At 39.9% G+C, this 14,000-nt stretch overlaps 1 protein-coding gene across 1 annotated transcript in view; it reads left to right on the forward strand.

The window, feature by feature from the left end:
- PPME1 (protein phosphatase methylesterase 1) overlaps window positions 1-14,000 on the forward strand; it is a 96,306-nt gene that overhangs the window by 56,463 nt on the left and 25,843 nt on the right. The window contains exons 4-5 of the mRNA XM_047752637.1: window positions 8,383-8,440; window positions 8,877-8,928. Of these exons, the coding sequence (XP_047608593.1) occupies window positions 8,383-8,440; window positions 8,877-8,928 (110 nt within the window). The remainder of the gene's footprint in view (window positions 1-8,382; window positions 8,441-8,876; window positions 8,929-14,000) is intronic.

Below are 14,000 nucleotides of genomic sequence, written 5' to 3' on the forward strand. Positions count from 1 at the left end.
AGAGTAGAGGCGGGGCTATGAGGAAAGTTTGGTAAGAGGTCAAGACTGAATAGAAATGCGATTAGCAGAGAAGGCATTTCAAGGAGAGAGAATTCAAAGGCAGTGAAGTATGCTTTGAAAGTTGTAAGTAGCTTGATTATAAATTATACGGGTGGGGGGCAGGGAAGGAGGTGACTAGTGAGATCACAGGAACAAAATTATGGGGAGGGCCTTTTATACCTGGCAGGGAATTGCACTTTATTCTAAAGTTCCAGGTAGTAGTAGAGGGACCTTCCCCCCACCCTCTTTTTTCTTTTCAAGGCTGCACCCATGGCATATGGAGGTTCCCAGGCTAGATGTCGAATTGCAGCTGCAGCTGCCAGCCTACACCACAGCCACAGCAACATCAGATCTGAGCCACATCCACAAACTATGCCACAGCTTGTGGCAACACCGCATCCTTTAATCCACTGAGCAAGGCCAGGGATCAAACATGCATCCTCACGGATACTACTCAGGTTCTTAACCCCCTGAGCCACAATGGGAGCTCCTAGAGGAAGCTGTTTTAAAACACAAAACCACTCCTTTCCACAGCCACATTAAACATATTTTAGGCATGTCAAAATTTAGGGCAGGGGTACGGAAAGTCTGATTTGCTTGAAACAATTGCAGACACATCTAGATTGTAAAGTTCTGGGAAGCTGAGCATTTTGTTACACATCTGCCTACTTGTGTAATTGAGTATCACTGTTTTCGGCAGTAGGAAGCCATTGAAGAACTCGAGGCCAGTCAGGGTACTAATATAGATGATGGATTGAACAGGAGACACAAACGGAGGCAGAGAGACTAGTTAAAAGGCTACTCTTGTATTACTAAATTCTAAATATCTGATATCTTATGGGATGTTAATTTCTTCCCCAAAAGAGAAAGTTTAATTAAGAATTTTCACCGTGTAAAAAAATACTACTTAGGAGTTCCTGTTTTTGCTCAGTGGAAATGAATCTGACTGGTATCTGTGAGAATGCAGGTTTGATCCCTGGCCTTGCTCAGTGGGTTAAGAATCTGGCGTTGCTGTGAGCTGTGGTGTAGATTGCAGATGCAGCTCAGATCCCAAGTTGCTGTAGCTGTGGCATAGGCCAGCAGCGACAGCTCCATTTCGACCTCTTCCATATACTGTGGGCATGGCCCTAAAAAAACAACAAAGAAAATTTTTTTAATAAAAAATAAAAATACTACTTAGAATAGCATTGTTTTAAGCTACCCACTTTACTTGTGAAGGTAGCATCAGTCTAATATCAAAAGCAGGCAATGACTGGAAGAAAATTGTGACCCAATCTTGGTTATAGAATAGATATAAAATCCTAAATAAAGTAGCAACAGATTGAATCCAGTATTGTAGGGAAATAATAATACTCTGTGACCAACTAGATTTTTCTCCCAGAAATGTGAGAATGGTTCAGCGTTAGAAAATCTATCAATGTAATTAATTTCTCATTTCACATAATGCCAAAAAAGGAGTTGATCAAGTGTAACAACTACCCATCATGTTGAAAACTCTTGGCAACTAGCAATAAATGAAAAACTTAACTTTATTAAGCTTATATACCAGAAAATTACATAAATGTACTTAGTGGTAAAAATTAGATACTTTCCTTTCAAAATCAAAGATAAGGGGGCAGTTTTCAACACTAATACTGGAGCTTCTAGCCAAAAAAGAAGGAAAAATTCATTTTCAAAAAAAAAAAAAAAAAGTTCCCTTTGTGGATCAGCAGTAATGAACCTGGCTAGTATCCATGAGGATGCGGGTTTGATTCCTGGCCCCACTCAGTGGGTTAAGAATCCAGTGTTGCTGTGAGTTGCGGTGTAAGTCACAGACGCGGCTCGAATCCCATGTTGCTGTGGCTATGGTGTAGGCTGACAGTTGCACCTCTAATTCGACCCCCTAGCCTGGAAACTTCCATATGCCTTGGGTGCACCCCTAAAAAGACTAAATAAATAAATAAATACTTGAGGTTCCCATTGTGGCTCAGTGGGGTAAGGACCCGTAGTCTCTCTGTGAGGATGTGGGTTCAATTCCTGGCCTGGCTTAGCAGGTTAAGGATCCGGTGTTGCCGTGGCTGTGGCGTAGGCCCCAGCTGCTGCTCCAATTCACCCCTTAGCCTGAGAACTTCCATATGCAGTAGATGCAACTGTAAAAAGAAAACAAACAAACTACAAGAACATTCATATATGACTCTGGGCAGCCACAGGAAGTAAAAGCCATGAAAAAAAAAGGTTGATATATTCAACTTTGCCAAAACCAAAAACTTTTAAAGTTAACCAAGATATCTTAAAACTCCTAGGCAAGATATCTTAAAGTATTGGGTAAAAAGTAGTTTGAAATATATGCAATATGAATAATAGACAAAGGGTTAGTAATTTCATTATGTATTTTAAAAACTCCTACAAAGCAGTAAGTGAAAGACAATCCAGTAGAAAAATGAGCAAGAGATATCAAGTGGCAGTTCATAGAAGAGGAAATATAAATAACTGATAAACTTATAAAAATGGGTCTGCCTTACTATTAATGAGGAAAATATACAGTAAAATAAAATACCACTTTTCACTTATCAAATTAGCCAACATTATAAAGTTTGAGGATTTCTTGAGTCTGTGAGGATACCTCTTTCTCCATACCTTCACCAGAGCTTGATAGACCTCTCAGAATCTGTTTTGTCAGCTGCAGAAATCGAGCTAATAACTTCCCAGCTTACTTCTCAGGGAGATAATTTAGTGAAGTAACAAAGTGATGCAGAAAAATTTTATTACTACGCAGATCTCACTTCTGGTCTTGATCTTATTCTCTAGGGCTAGGCTGAACTTTGCATATTAGAATTACCTGGGGAATTCTGAAATGTCTTGATATCCTGGCCCCTATGGAGATCACTTAAATTAGAATTTCTGGTGGATTAGCTCCTGGGTAATAGTATTTCTTAAAGCTCCTTATGTAATTCTGTTTTGCTGCCAGGGTTGTGAACCACCTGGAATCCGGCTGTTTATATTTTAGTCCTGACTTCACCACTTACTAGCTCTTTGACCCTGGGCAAGTTACCAGATCTCTCCATGAAATGTTCTCACTTGTAACATGACAATTGTGTCTGAATAAAAGAATTGTGAGGAGAAAATTAGATGATGCATTTGAAGCATTTAGATTGGTGCCTGACACACAGTAAGACTTAATAAAAATTAAGTGCTACTGCTATTGTTGCTGTTAGTGCTAACACCACAAATTCCATTGAGAAAATGGTTAGATAAGTCTGGTTCTTAAATAGCTGTTTTCCTCTCATCTGTTCCAGGAGTGGCAAAGTTGTGCTGTAAGGCAAAATCTAGAGTGGCTGCCATAGCCATGCTCTGACACTTTTTCATTATCTAGAAGATGTATTACTCCACAAATTTACTTTGCTTGTTTGTTGTTGACTAGTTTTCCTCCAGCCAACCAGAATGTAAACGTCTTGGGAACAGAAACGTCGACTGTCTCCTTCATACTGTAACCCCGGATGTTCAATTGGGGTCAGAATTTTAGCAGTTATATACTTTTTGTTTGTTTGTTTGTTTGTTTTAGGGCTGCACCCATGGCATATGGAGGGTCCCAGGCTAGGGGTCCAATTGGAGCCGTAGCCACCAGCCTACGCCACAGCCACAGCAGCGCCAGATCCGAGCCAAGTCTGCAACCTACACCACAGCTCACGGCAGCGCTGGATCCTTAACCCACTGAGTGAGGCCAGGGATCAAACCCGCGTCCTCATGGTTACTAGTCAGATTTGTTTCCACTGCGCCACGAGGGCAGCTCCAGCAGTTGTATACTTTAGAAAGATTTGTTAACTACGGGAGTGAAAAATCTGTTTTTGGTATTATTGTCAGTGTTTTTTGACAAGCACATAAGATAGTAAATTCTTGTTTTCAAGTTAAAATTGGAACTGATCATTTCTGCCCTTAAATGAATATTTTGTTGCAGTTCTGTGGACCTAGTTTTCCTTTTTTTTTTCTTTTTTTTTTTTAAATATAGAGCAATAAGGCAAATTTGACGCTGTCTTTGACAGTTAATTTTATTTGCAAAATAGAGATTTGTTTTTGGTCTCAAAGGCCTTAATGCTACTATAATGCATTCAATAATTCCCGTAAATTAGCTTTAGGAACAAATCGCAAAGTGTATTAAAATTTAGTTCATTGTTCTCTTTAAAGGTATTCATAAGAGTGATGAAAGTAGCAACAGACTTGATTTTTTAGGTGATTTTAAAAATGTGATTCAGTGCACCAGCAAACAAGAGGGGGGAAAAAAGAAAATCCCATTTACAATAGTATAAAAAAATAAAATACTTACGAATAAATTTAACCAAGGAAGTGAAAGATAGGTTTATTGTTGAAAGAAATTCAAGAAGACACAAACAAATAGGAAGATAGCCCATGTACAGGGATCTTGAGAATTAATATTGTTAAAATATCTATAGTACTCAATGCCATCCACAGATTCAGTGCAATCCCTTCAAAATTCCAATGATGTGTTTCACAGAAATATAAAAAAAAATCCTAAAATTTGCATGAAACAACTAAAGACCCCAGGTAGCCAAAGCCATCCTGAGAAAAAGAACAAGCTAGAGACATCACAATTCCTGATTCCAAACTTTATTACGAAGTTGTAGTAGTCAAAATAATAATGTACTGGTATAAAAACAGAAATAGGCCAATGGAACAGAATTGAGACCTCAGGAATAAACCCCCACATATACGCTCAAGTAATATTTGACAAGAGATCAAAAAGACTCAGCGGGGGAAAAGTCTCTTTAATAAATGATGTTGGGAAAATTGAATAACTACATGCAGAAGAATGAAATTATACTCCTATCTTATACCACTCACAGAAATTATCTTGAAATGGGTTAAAGACGTACTTAAACATAAGATCTGAACCTGTAAAACTGCCAGAAGAAAATAAGGAAAAAGCCCCATGGCAATGATTTTTTTGGATATGGCACCAAAAGTGCTTTCATTCAAGCAAAAATAAACAAGTTGGGACTACATCAAACTAATAACCTTCTGCATGGCAGGGAAGAAAAAGAAAAAACATCAGCAAAATAAAAACGCAACCTACAGAAAAGGAGAAGGTATTTGCAAACCATCTATCTGATGAGAATTTAATATTCAGCATATATAAGGAACTCACACAACTCGATAGCAAGAAAACAATCCAATTTAAAAATGGACAAAATACTTGAATAGACGTTTTTCCAAAGAAGAAATACACATGGCCAACAGGTGCATGAAAAGATGCTCACCATCACTAATCATCAGGAAAATGCAAATCAGAACCACAGTGAGATCACCTCCTACCTATTAAAATGGCTATTGAAAAGACAGGAATCATGGAGTTCCCGCTGTGGTGCAGTGGGTTAAGATTCTGACTGCAGGTGTTGGGTCGCTGCAGAGGTGCAAGCTTGATCCCTGGTCTGAGGAGTGGGTTAAGGGATCTAGCGTAGCCACAGCTGTGGCATAGGTTGGCACCTGTTGCTCAGATACAGTCCCTGGCCCAGGAGCATCTATGTGCTATGGGTGCAGCTCCTGGGGAAAGAAAGAAAAAAAAAAAAAAAAAAGCCAATCAAGTACACCACAGCAGGAACTCCAGTGGGAATGTGAATTGGTATAGCCAAACACTCTGCTTCTGTATATCTGAAGGAAATGAAAAAAATGATCTGAAAGAGATACCTGCACCCCCATGTTCACAGCAGTGCTATTTACAATAGCCACAGCAAGGAGACAACCTAAGCATCTAGTGGATGAATGGATAAAGAAAATGTGATACACACCCAGAGGAACATTGAGCCAGGAAAAAGTAGGGAATCTTGCAACAACATGGAGGACCTTGAGGGCATTATGGCCGGTGGAAAAAGTCAGATAGAGAAAGATAAATAATGCATGTTCTCGCTTAAATGTGGAATCTAAAAAAGCTGAATTCATAGAAACAGATTCAAATAGTTGTTGTCAAGGGCTGAGAGGTAGGGGAGAAGCTGGTCAAAGGGTACAACCTCCCAGCCATGAGATGAATTAGTTTGGGGGATCTAATGTACAGTATGGTGCTGTTATTAATTACACTTTTTTGTTGTTTTGTTACGTTTTGTCTTCTCTTTTTTCAGGCCTGCACCCGCAGCATATGGAGGTTCCCAGGCTAAGGGTCCAAATGGAGCTGTAGCCGCCGGCCTACACCACAGCCACAGCAACGCGGGATCCAAGCCAAGTCTGCAACCTACACCACAGCTCACGGCAACGCCAGATCCTTAACCCACTGAGCAAGGCCAGGGATGGAACCCACAACCTCATGGTTCCTAGTCGGGTTCATTAACCACTGAGCCACAATAAGAACTCCTAATTATGCTGTTTTAATACCTGAAAGTTGTTAAAAAAGTAGATATTAAATGTTATCCTCACCCCCACCCCACACTCACACCAGTGGTAACTATGTGAGGGGGATTGAGGTATTTGTGACCATTTTGCACATACGCGTGTATCAAATTATAGCCTTGTGCACCTTAAACTTATATATGATATATAGCAATAATATTTCAACAGAGCTGGGGAGAAAATCAAAAGGTCTTTTTCTCCTCCCTTTCTCATTAGTTTTCTATGTTTTCAACATTTTATAATGACATATATTCAAAATATGTTTATTTTATTTTATTTATTTATTTTTTTGCTATTTCTTTGGGCCGCTTCTGCGGCATATGGAGGTTCCCAGGCTAGGGGTCCAATCGGAGCTGTAGCCACCGGCCTACACCAGAGCCACAGCAACGCGGGATCCGAGCCGTGTCTGCAACCTACACCACAGCTCATGGCAACGCCGGATCGTTAACCCACTGAGCAAGGCCAGGGACCGAACCCGCAACCTCATGGTTCCTAATCGGATTCGTTAACCACTGCGCCACGACAGGAACTCCTCAAAATATGTTTAATCAATTAAAAATGAAATGAGAAAATGTGATTTAAGCACTCTGATTGGTTTTGTGTTATAAATTATGTTAGCAACTTACCTTGACTCTGATCTTCTTTTTACTACTAGTTATATGACCCTGAGCAGATAAATTTTTTCTCTTGGATTCAATTTCCTCATTCATAAAATGTGAAAGTTAGCTTGGATATTTCTCCTATTTTATTCTTAAAAGTTAAAAAGATGACATTTACCAACACTAACTGTGATATATTGTTGTGAAAGAATCTGGTTTATTTGAAGAAGAAAATCCTCAGTTACTGCAGGTTTGTTTAAACCTCTAAAATTGTACCTCCTTATGATATTGTGACTTGTTTTTCTTTTTCTTTTTTTTTGTCTTTTTGCTATTTCTTGGGCCGCTTCCTCGGCATATGGAGGTTCCCAGGCTAGGGGTCCAGTCAGAGCTGTAGCCACCGGCCTACGACAGAGCCACAGCAACGCGGGATCCGAGCCGCGTCTGCAACCTACACCACAGCTCACGGCAACGCTGGATCGTTAACCCACTGAGCAAGGGCAGGGACCGAACCCGCAACCTCATGGTTCCTAGTCGGATTCGTTAACCACTGCACCACGACGGGAACTCCTGACTTGTTTTTCAATATATTTTTGTTTAACTGGTACAAGATTATGTGTACTCCTGCCCTATCTTAAGGGAATCTTTGGTAGATTTCATGACTTGTGCTGCTTTCTAGGTTATTTCATGATCTGAATGCCCCATTTGTGTGTATCCTGAACCATGATATAAACTGACTCATGGTCCTTATCTAGAGAATTTCCCTTCCAGAGTAGGGACAAGATAACCAATGAGTTGAGAAAATCATAGGTAATAGCAGAGCTTAGAGCATCATTACTTAGAGGCACTTACTCTGTTTCATGAAAAGCTAGAAAGCTAAGTTTTAAAGAGGGATTTAGGAAGTTCCCATTATGGCTCAGTGGAAATGAATCTGATTAGCATCCATGAGGATCCAGGTTCAATCCCTGGCCTTGCTTGGTGGGTTAAGGATCGTGAGCTGTGGTGTAGGTTGGAGATGCAGCTCAGATCCTGCGTGGCTGTGGCTGTGGTGTAGGCTGGCAGCTACAGCTCTGATTAGACCCCTAGCCTGGGAACCTCCATGTGCCACAGGTGCAGTCCTAAAAAGACAAAAGACAAAAAAAAAAAAAAAAAAGGCATTTAGGTGGACGAAGCCATATTTTGAAGTTTTAATAGAACCAACTTCAAAAAAGAGAATTATTATGTTTAAAATTTTGCTTAAAATAAAAGTGGAAAGTCTTCTGATTGTCTTGAGATCCTTGAATTCTGATGGCTGTTCATCCAACAAGGTTGTCACTGGTAGTGGGGACAGATTTGCTAACCCAGATGATCTTAACCCTTTTCCTTTTCCTCCTAGGCAGCAATCATTAGCAGAGTTCAGTGCAGGATTGTGGCTTTGGATCTTCGAGGTCATGGTGAGTGAAGTTCTTAGTCACTGACTCAGTGATGTATTTACCAGGTCCTTTGACTAAGTATTAAGTATTACAGACGTCAGTGTGACCTGGTCTGTTCCATCTGGGCGTTTTGAGGGAAGTCCTCACTTTTAGTTTTCATAAATATTTTATAAATGAATGTGTATATACTATTTAGCTAAGAAATGTCCAGTAATGTAATCAAATTCTGGTGCTGGTGATGTGTAATGAATGTGAAAAAAATCTTTTCTGCCGTGATTATCCTTAAGATGGCCAACTGTAAAGAGATGTCTGTAACAGCAAATCCTTGCTGTGCCCATCAGATATAATTATAAAGTCCCCATTTCTTTATCCTAAGGTGAGGTTTTTGAAAGAGAGTACTCTTGCTTTTATAATTCCTATCCTTGGGAATTTTGTTTTTAAAATATTTTCTTTTTAGGTGAAACAAAAGTCAAGAATTCTGAAGACCTGTCTGCAGAAACAATGGCAAAGTAAGAAATTTACTATTGTTTATATAATCACCTGGCTTCCACTACTGTTATTGCTCTCCTAGTGAAATTGTTGAACAATAATTAGCACAGAGAAAATTTTAGTTCTTTTCTCTATTCTATCTGGTGTTTTCTTATTTACTATCGAAAGAAGCCTCCATCTTTCCTGGTATCAACGTGATGGTCATCCTTAAAGCACTTGAACATTCTTCAAGGCACAGTGTAGTTTGTGTTGGCTTTTGAAGTGTGTCCTTCTGTTGACAGAGTAGGAATCTAAATACCTACTGGGGACCCACGCTTGAAAACTAGTTGTGCACAAGAGGCCCTGTAAGGTGTTCTTAAGCTATCCTGCCCACATTCTTTGTCCAGCTTTATAGTAAGATGAGAACAGGGTGTTAGAGAATAACCGATTATGCCCTGGGCCTTGAAGTAAAAGATGAATATAGTCCATGCAGTGTTTCTCAAATTTGGTCACTCACCAGCCCTACCCCTGACCTGTTGGATTGGTGCTTCTATTAGTGGGCCTGGGCATTTATATTTTGATAAATTCCCATAAAGGAATCTGATGCAGCCAGTCCCATAACCAGCGTTTGGGAAGTACTATTCTGTGTTACAAACAGGGATCTTGTAACTACCCTGCTTTACACATGTGCTTCCTCATATGCTTAATGCATGCTCTCTCAAGTGGCTGACCAGCTTTGGCCTTAAAGTACCTTCTTCCTCCTTTCTTTAGCAGTTTTCACCCATGAGTAAACTATTTTTCCTTCAGAGCTCATTATGGTAGGTGCTATTTGTGTGCTTTCTATATGCTGGGCTTTAAGGATAAATTAAATATTTATTGGCATTTCTGCTGTGGTACAGCAGGTTAAGAAATCCAGCGTTTTCTCCCCAGAGGCTTGGATCGCTGATGAAGTGTGGGTTTGGTCCCTGGCACAGTGCAGCGGGTTCGGGATCCAGCTTTGCCACAGGCCGTAGCTGTGGCTCGGATTTGATTCCTGGCCCAGGAACTTCCATATGCTATGGTGTGGCCAAAAAACATCCTGAAAAAAAAAAGTTTATGAAGAATAAATTCTTCAATTCAATTATTTACTTTAATTAGTCTATATTATCAGCTCTGTATTGTAAATAGCACTTTTCTTTTTTTTTTTAACCAGTGAGGAAACTGGCTCAGGTAAGCTGCATAACTTTATGAAGTCTCACAGTTAATAGACCAGAATTGGGATACTTAGCTGTAGTGCTTGGCAGAGAGAGAGAGAAATAACCATAGGAACCATTCCACTCAACATACGTACTGCCTGAGAAACCATGGAAAGAGCCAAGAGTCTGCTCCCTCATTGATCCTTGTAATGTGAGAATAGTAAAGCCTGACATAATCAAGCATGTTAGTGATACATGGGATATTCATGAACAATTTTTGAAGGGTTTCTTGACTGTTGAAAAAAAAGTGAAGTACATCATCTAAGTGGCCAGGCAACCAGGCAAGAGTGATGATGGCTTGACTGACATTTGAGAAGAAATTAAAGAATTAGTTGATGACCGTAAGGAAACATTGTCTAATAATCTATCAGTCAGGGACAATCAGGAGAGAGCAACTACACAGTAATTTAAACAGGGAAAGTTTAATATAAAGATTTATTAACCATAACAGGGGGTTAGAGCAATAAGGAGCTGGCTAGTAAGAAGTAAAGAGAACTCTAAAGAATGTAGGGTTAATTAACTTGATTGTGGGAATCACAGTGTGTACAGCGTATATCAAATCATCACATGGTACACTTTAAATTTTTTACAATTTTATTTACCAGTTACATCTCAGTAAAGCTGGAAAAAACCTCAAAATCAGAGAAAGGCAGGAATAGCAGATGTAAGAAGTAGCCACTTCCTATTTCCTCTCAGCCTGAGATAGGACCTGGATGGGAGAGGGTGAGATCTAGACCTCAGAGAGGACACACTGATGGCTTACTGAAGGCGGTGAAGTCACTTTGACTCTACATTGGCAGGACTTGCCAGGAGTCTGCCCTTTAGGGTGCAGGGGAAGCAGTTCACAGGGAGGTATAGCTCACCAGAGGGACTCTGCAATGGAAATACTGGGGGCAGTTCCAGAGATCTGCCGTCCAGCATGATAGTTAATGCCTATAGTTATGATAAGACACTGTGTATTTAAACATTTAAGAGCATAGATCTCAAGTTAAGTGTTTTTACCACACACACAAACACACACAAAAGCAGTGCAAGGAATCTTTTGGAGGTGACAGTTTATTCCCTTGATTGTGCTGATGGTGACAGGCATGTGTCCATATATCCAAACTTCCCAAGTTGAACACATTAATTGTACACCATTTCTTATTTACCAGTTATACCTCAACAAAGCTGGGGTAAAAAGAACATTGGGGGTTGCGGGGTGGAGCCTTTGGAGAAGCGAGCTGTGCTGCAGGAGTTGGGCACTGGGGAAGCTGTGCGTGCTGCAGGTCCCAGGTGCTAGACAAGCTAGTGGAGCTTGTAGGGTCAGCCCGAACCAGGACCAAACCCTGTCTTTCTGCAGTGTCTCTCCTTCGCCCTCTACTGATAACAGCTTAACATCGGGCCAGCCGGCAAAGGAAAGATATTTAAAATCCTCATCCAGTTTTGCAGAACATGCAGTAAGGGTGGGTGGGAACGAAAGAGACAGTGAATCGATAATTTATCAAAAAAAGTTAAAAAGAAAACAAATGATTAAAACCTTCTGTAATAAATTACCAAGAATCAGAAGCCAGTAAGTTGGATTCTTACTGAAATAGTTGAAATAGTAAATATTTATATGGTTTCTGAGTTCTATCATTCTGTGAAACAAAAATCTCAAAATAGACATCTTAATGCACAACTAGTGAGGCTTTCAAGTAGCACTGGTGGGGTTTTCAAGTAGTAGACAGCATGACTTTTTTTCTTTTTTTCGTTCTTTTTTTTTTTTTTAAATGGTCGAACCTGTAGCCTATGGAGGTTCCCAGGCCAGAGATTGTGGCAACCTATGCCACAGCTGCAGCAGTGCTGGATCCTTTAACCCACTGCACCAGGGCAGGAATCAAACCCATGCCTCTGTAGCAACCCGAGCCGCTTCAGTTGGATGCCTAACCCATTGCACCACAGTAGGAACCCCATGACAGCATGATTTTTACCTTTCAGATCAACTTCAGAACCTAAACTCTACATAAAATGCAACTGCACTGAAAATAAAAGAGCCAATATTTGAACTCAGTTTACTGTGATACTTCTTTTTCTGTTATGTCTGTGATATACTATACTGCTCAGGAAATGAACTAGTATTAATAAATATGGTAGAATCCCCCTAGAAAGCATCTACCAAAGTTGTGGTATCTCCAATTACTATCTAGATAGTCTTTCATAATGTCCTTTTATTCTATGCTTATATCTGTTACTTACTAAAAGTTTTAACCTTAAATTTATTTAACTCCAAAGAAATATTAAATTGTTTTTTGTTTTCACTTATAAAATTGGGCAGCCTCCTTATCTCCCATTCAGATTGTCTGCAGATGCTGCAGCTGCCCTATTTACATCTGTAGTTGTTGTATGAGATTTTTAAAATTAAAGCTTTGTTATTCTGAATATTGTGGAAATCATATCTAAAAGGCTGTGTCACTACCTCCACCACTGCTATATTTAGCTAACATGGTGTGAGTGCCCGAGGTATGTGGTGACACTTAGCTGGACAAAACTGTCTTTTGAAGTTGACTGGCTCACCCACTCCCAAAAGAAGACAGTAGGGGAAGTTCCCATTGTGGCACAGTAGAAACGAATCCGACTAGTTCCATGAAGATGCAGGTTCGATCTTAGGTCTATTCAGTGGGTTGGGGATCTGGTGTTGCGGTGAGCTGTGGTGCAGGTCACAGACACGGCTCAGATCCTGTGTTGCTGTGGCCGTAGGCTGGCAGTATAGCTATAGCCATGGCTCTGAATTGACTCCTGCCCTGGGAACTTCCATGTAACACAGGTATGGCCCTAAAAAGATAAAGACAAAAACAAAAACCCAAAACCAAAAGAAGACAGTAGAGTCAGTGGTCTTTAGAAACACACCTTACTTACCTGCCGCTATAGCAGAGAAGGCGCATATGCAAATAAAAACCAAAGTTCTGGCTTCACTCTCATTTTCAAAGCTTTAAGGTTTGACTTTGTTAAATAGATCCACTCATAATTAAAGACTAGAACAGAAGCCAGTAAAAATTACTCTAAACATCTTTCTAATTCCTTAGAACACTATACTTAATTTGTGTTCATACTTCAAACAACTTTACATAACAAATTGTAAATAATAATGTTTGTATAGCCCTTTACTCTTTTCCAAGTAGTTTCACAGTCACTGTCTCAGTTAATCTTCAAAGCAATCCAGAATAGTAACTGATGTTCTTTTTTTTTTTTAGGGCCACACCTATGTCATATGGAAGTCCCCAGGCTAGGGGTCGAATCAGAGCTGTAGCTACCAGCCTACACTACAGCCGCAGCAAAGCCAAATCTGAGCTGCATCTTCGACCCATACCACAGCTTACAGCAATGCCAGATCCTTAACCCACTGTCCTCATGGATTCTAGTTGGGTTCGATACCACTGAGCCAAAACAGGAACTCCTAGTAACTGATCTTCTTATCTACATTTTATAGATGTTGAAACTCTGTCTGAGAGATTAAGTAGCTAATCCAAGACTACATAGTAAAAATAAACTGGGGCTGCAGTTCATCTTGTGATGTCAAACCTTACTACATTTTAATGCTTAATAAAATTACTTTCCTGTTTTGTAGATGTGGAAACTAAGGCATAGGCAGTTAAATGATTTGTCCAGTTTTAAGCTTAGGTTTAAAATAAACGTATATGTTTATGTAATTGGACTACATATATGGAGCTGTGAAATTATGATGTTAAGGAAAACCAGAAAATTTTGGTTCTTAGTCCTTAAACTAAGCCATTTGTCAGAAGAGCTAGATGTGTGGCTGTGTGTTTAGGTCCTTGGGGGGCTGTTGGCAGGTTTATGTAGGTACGTTGGCCAGATGGTCCAGTGGACCTCGACGGGACCATCAGGACCTTGGTCATAAA

The sequence above is a fragment of the Phacochoerus africanus genome, chromosome 11, assembly GCF_016906955.1.
Source record: "Phacochoerus africanus isolate WHEZ1 chromosome 11, ROS_Pafr_v1, whole genome shotgun sequence".
NCBI classification, from domain to species: domain Eukaryota; kingdom Metazoa; phylum Chordata; class Mammalia; order Artiodactyla; family Suidae; genus Phacochoerus; species Phacochoerus africanus.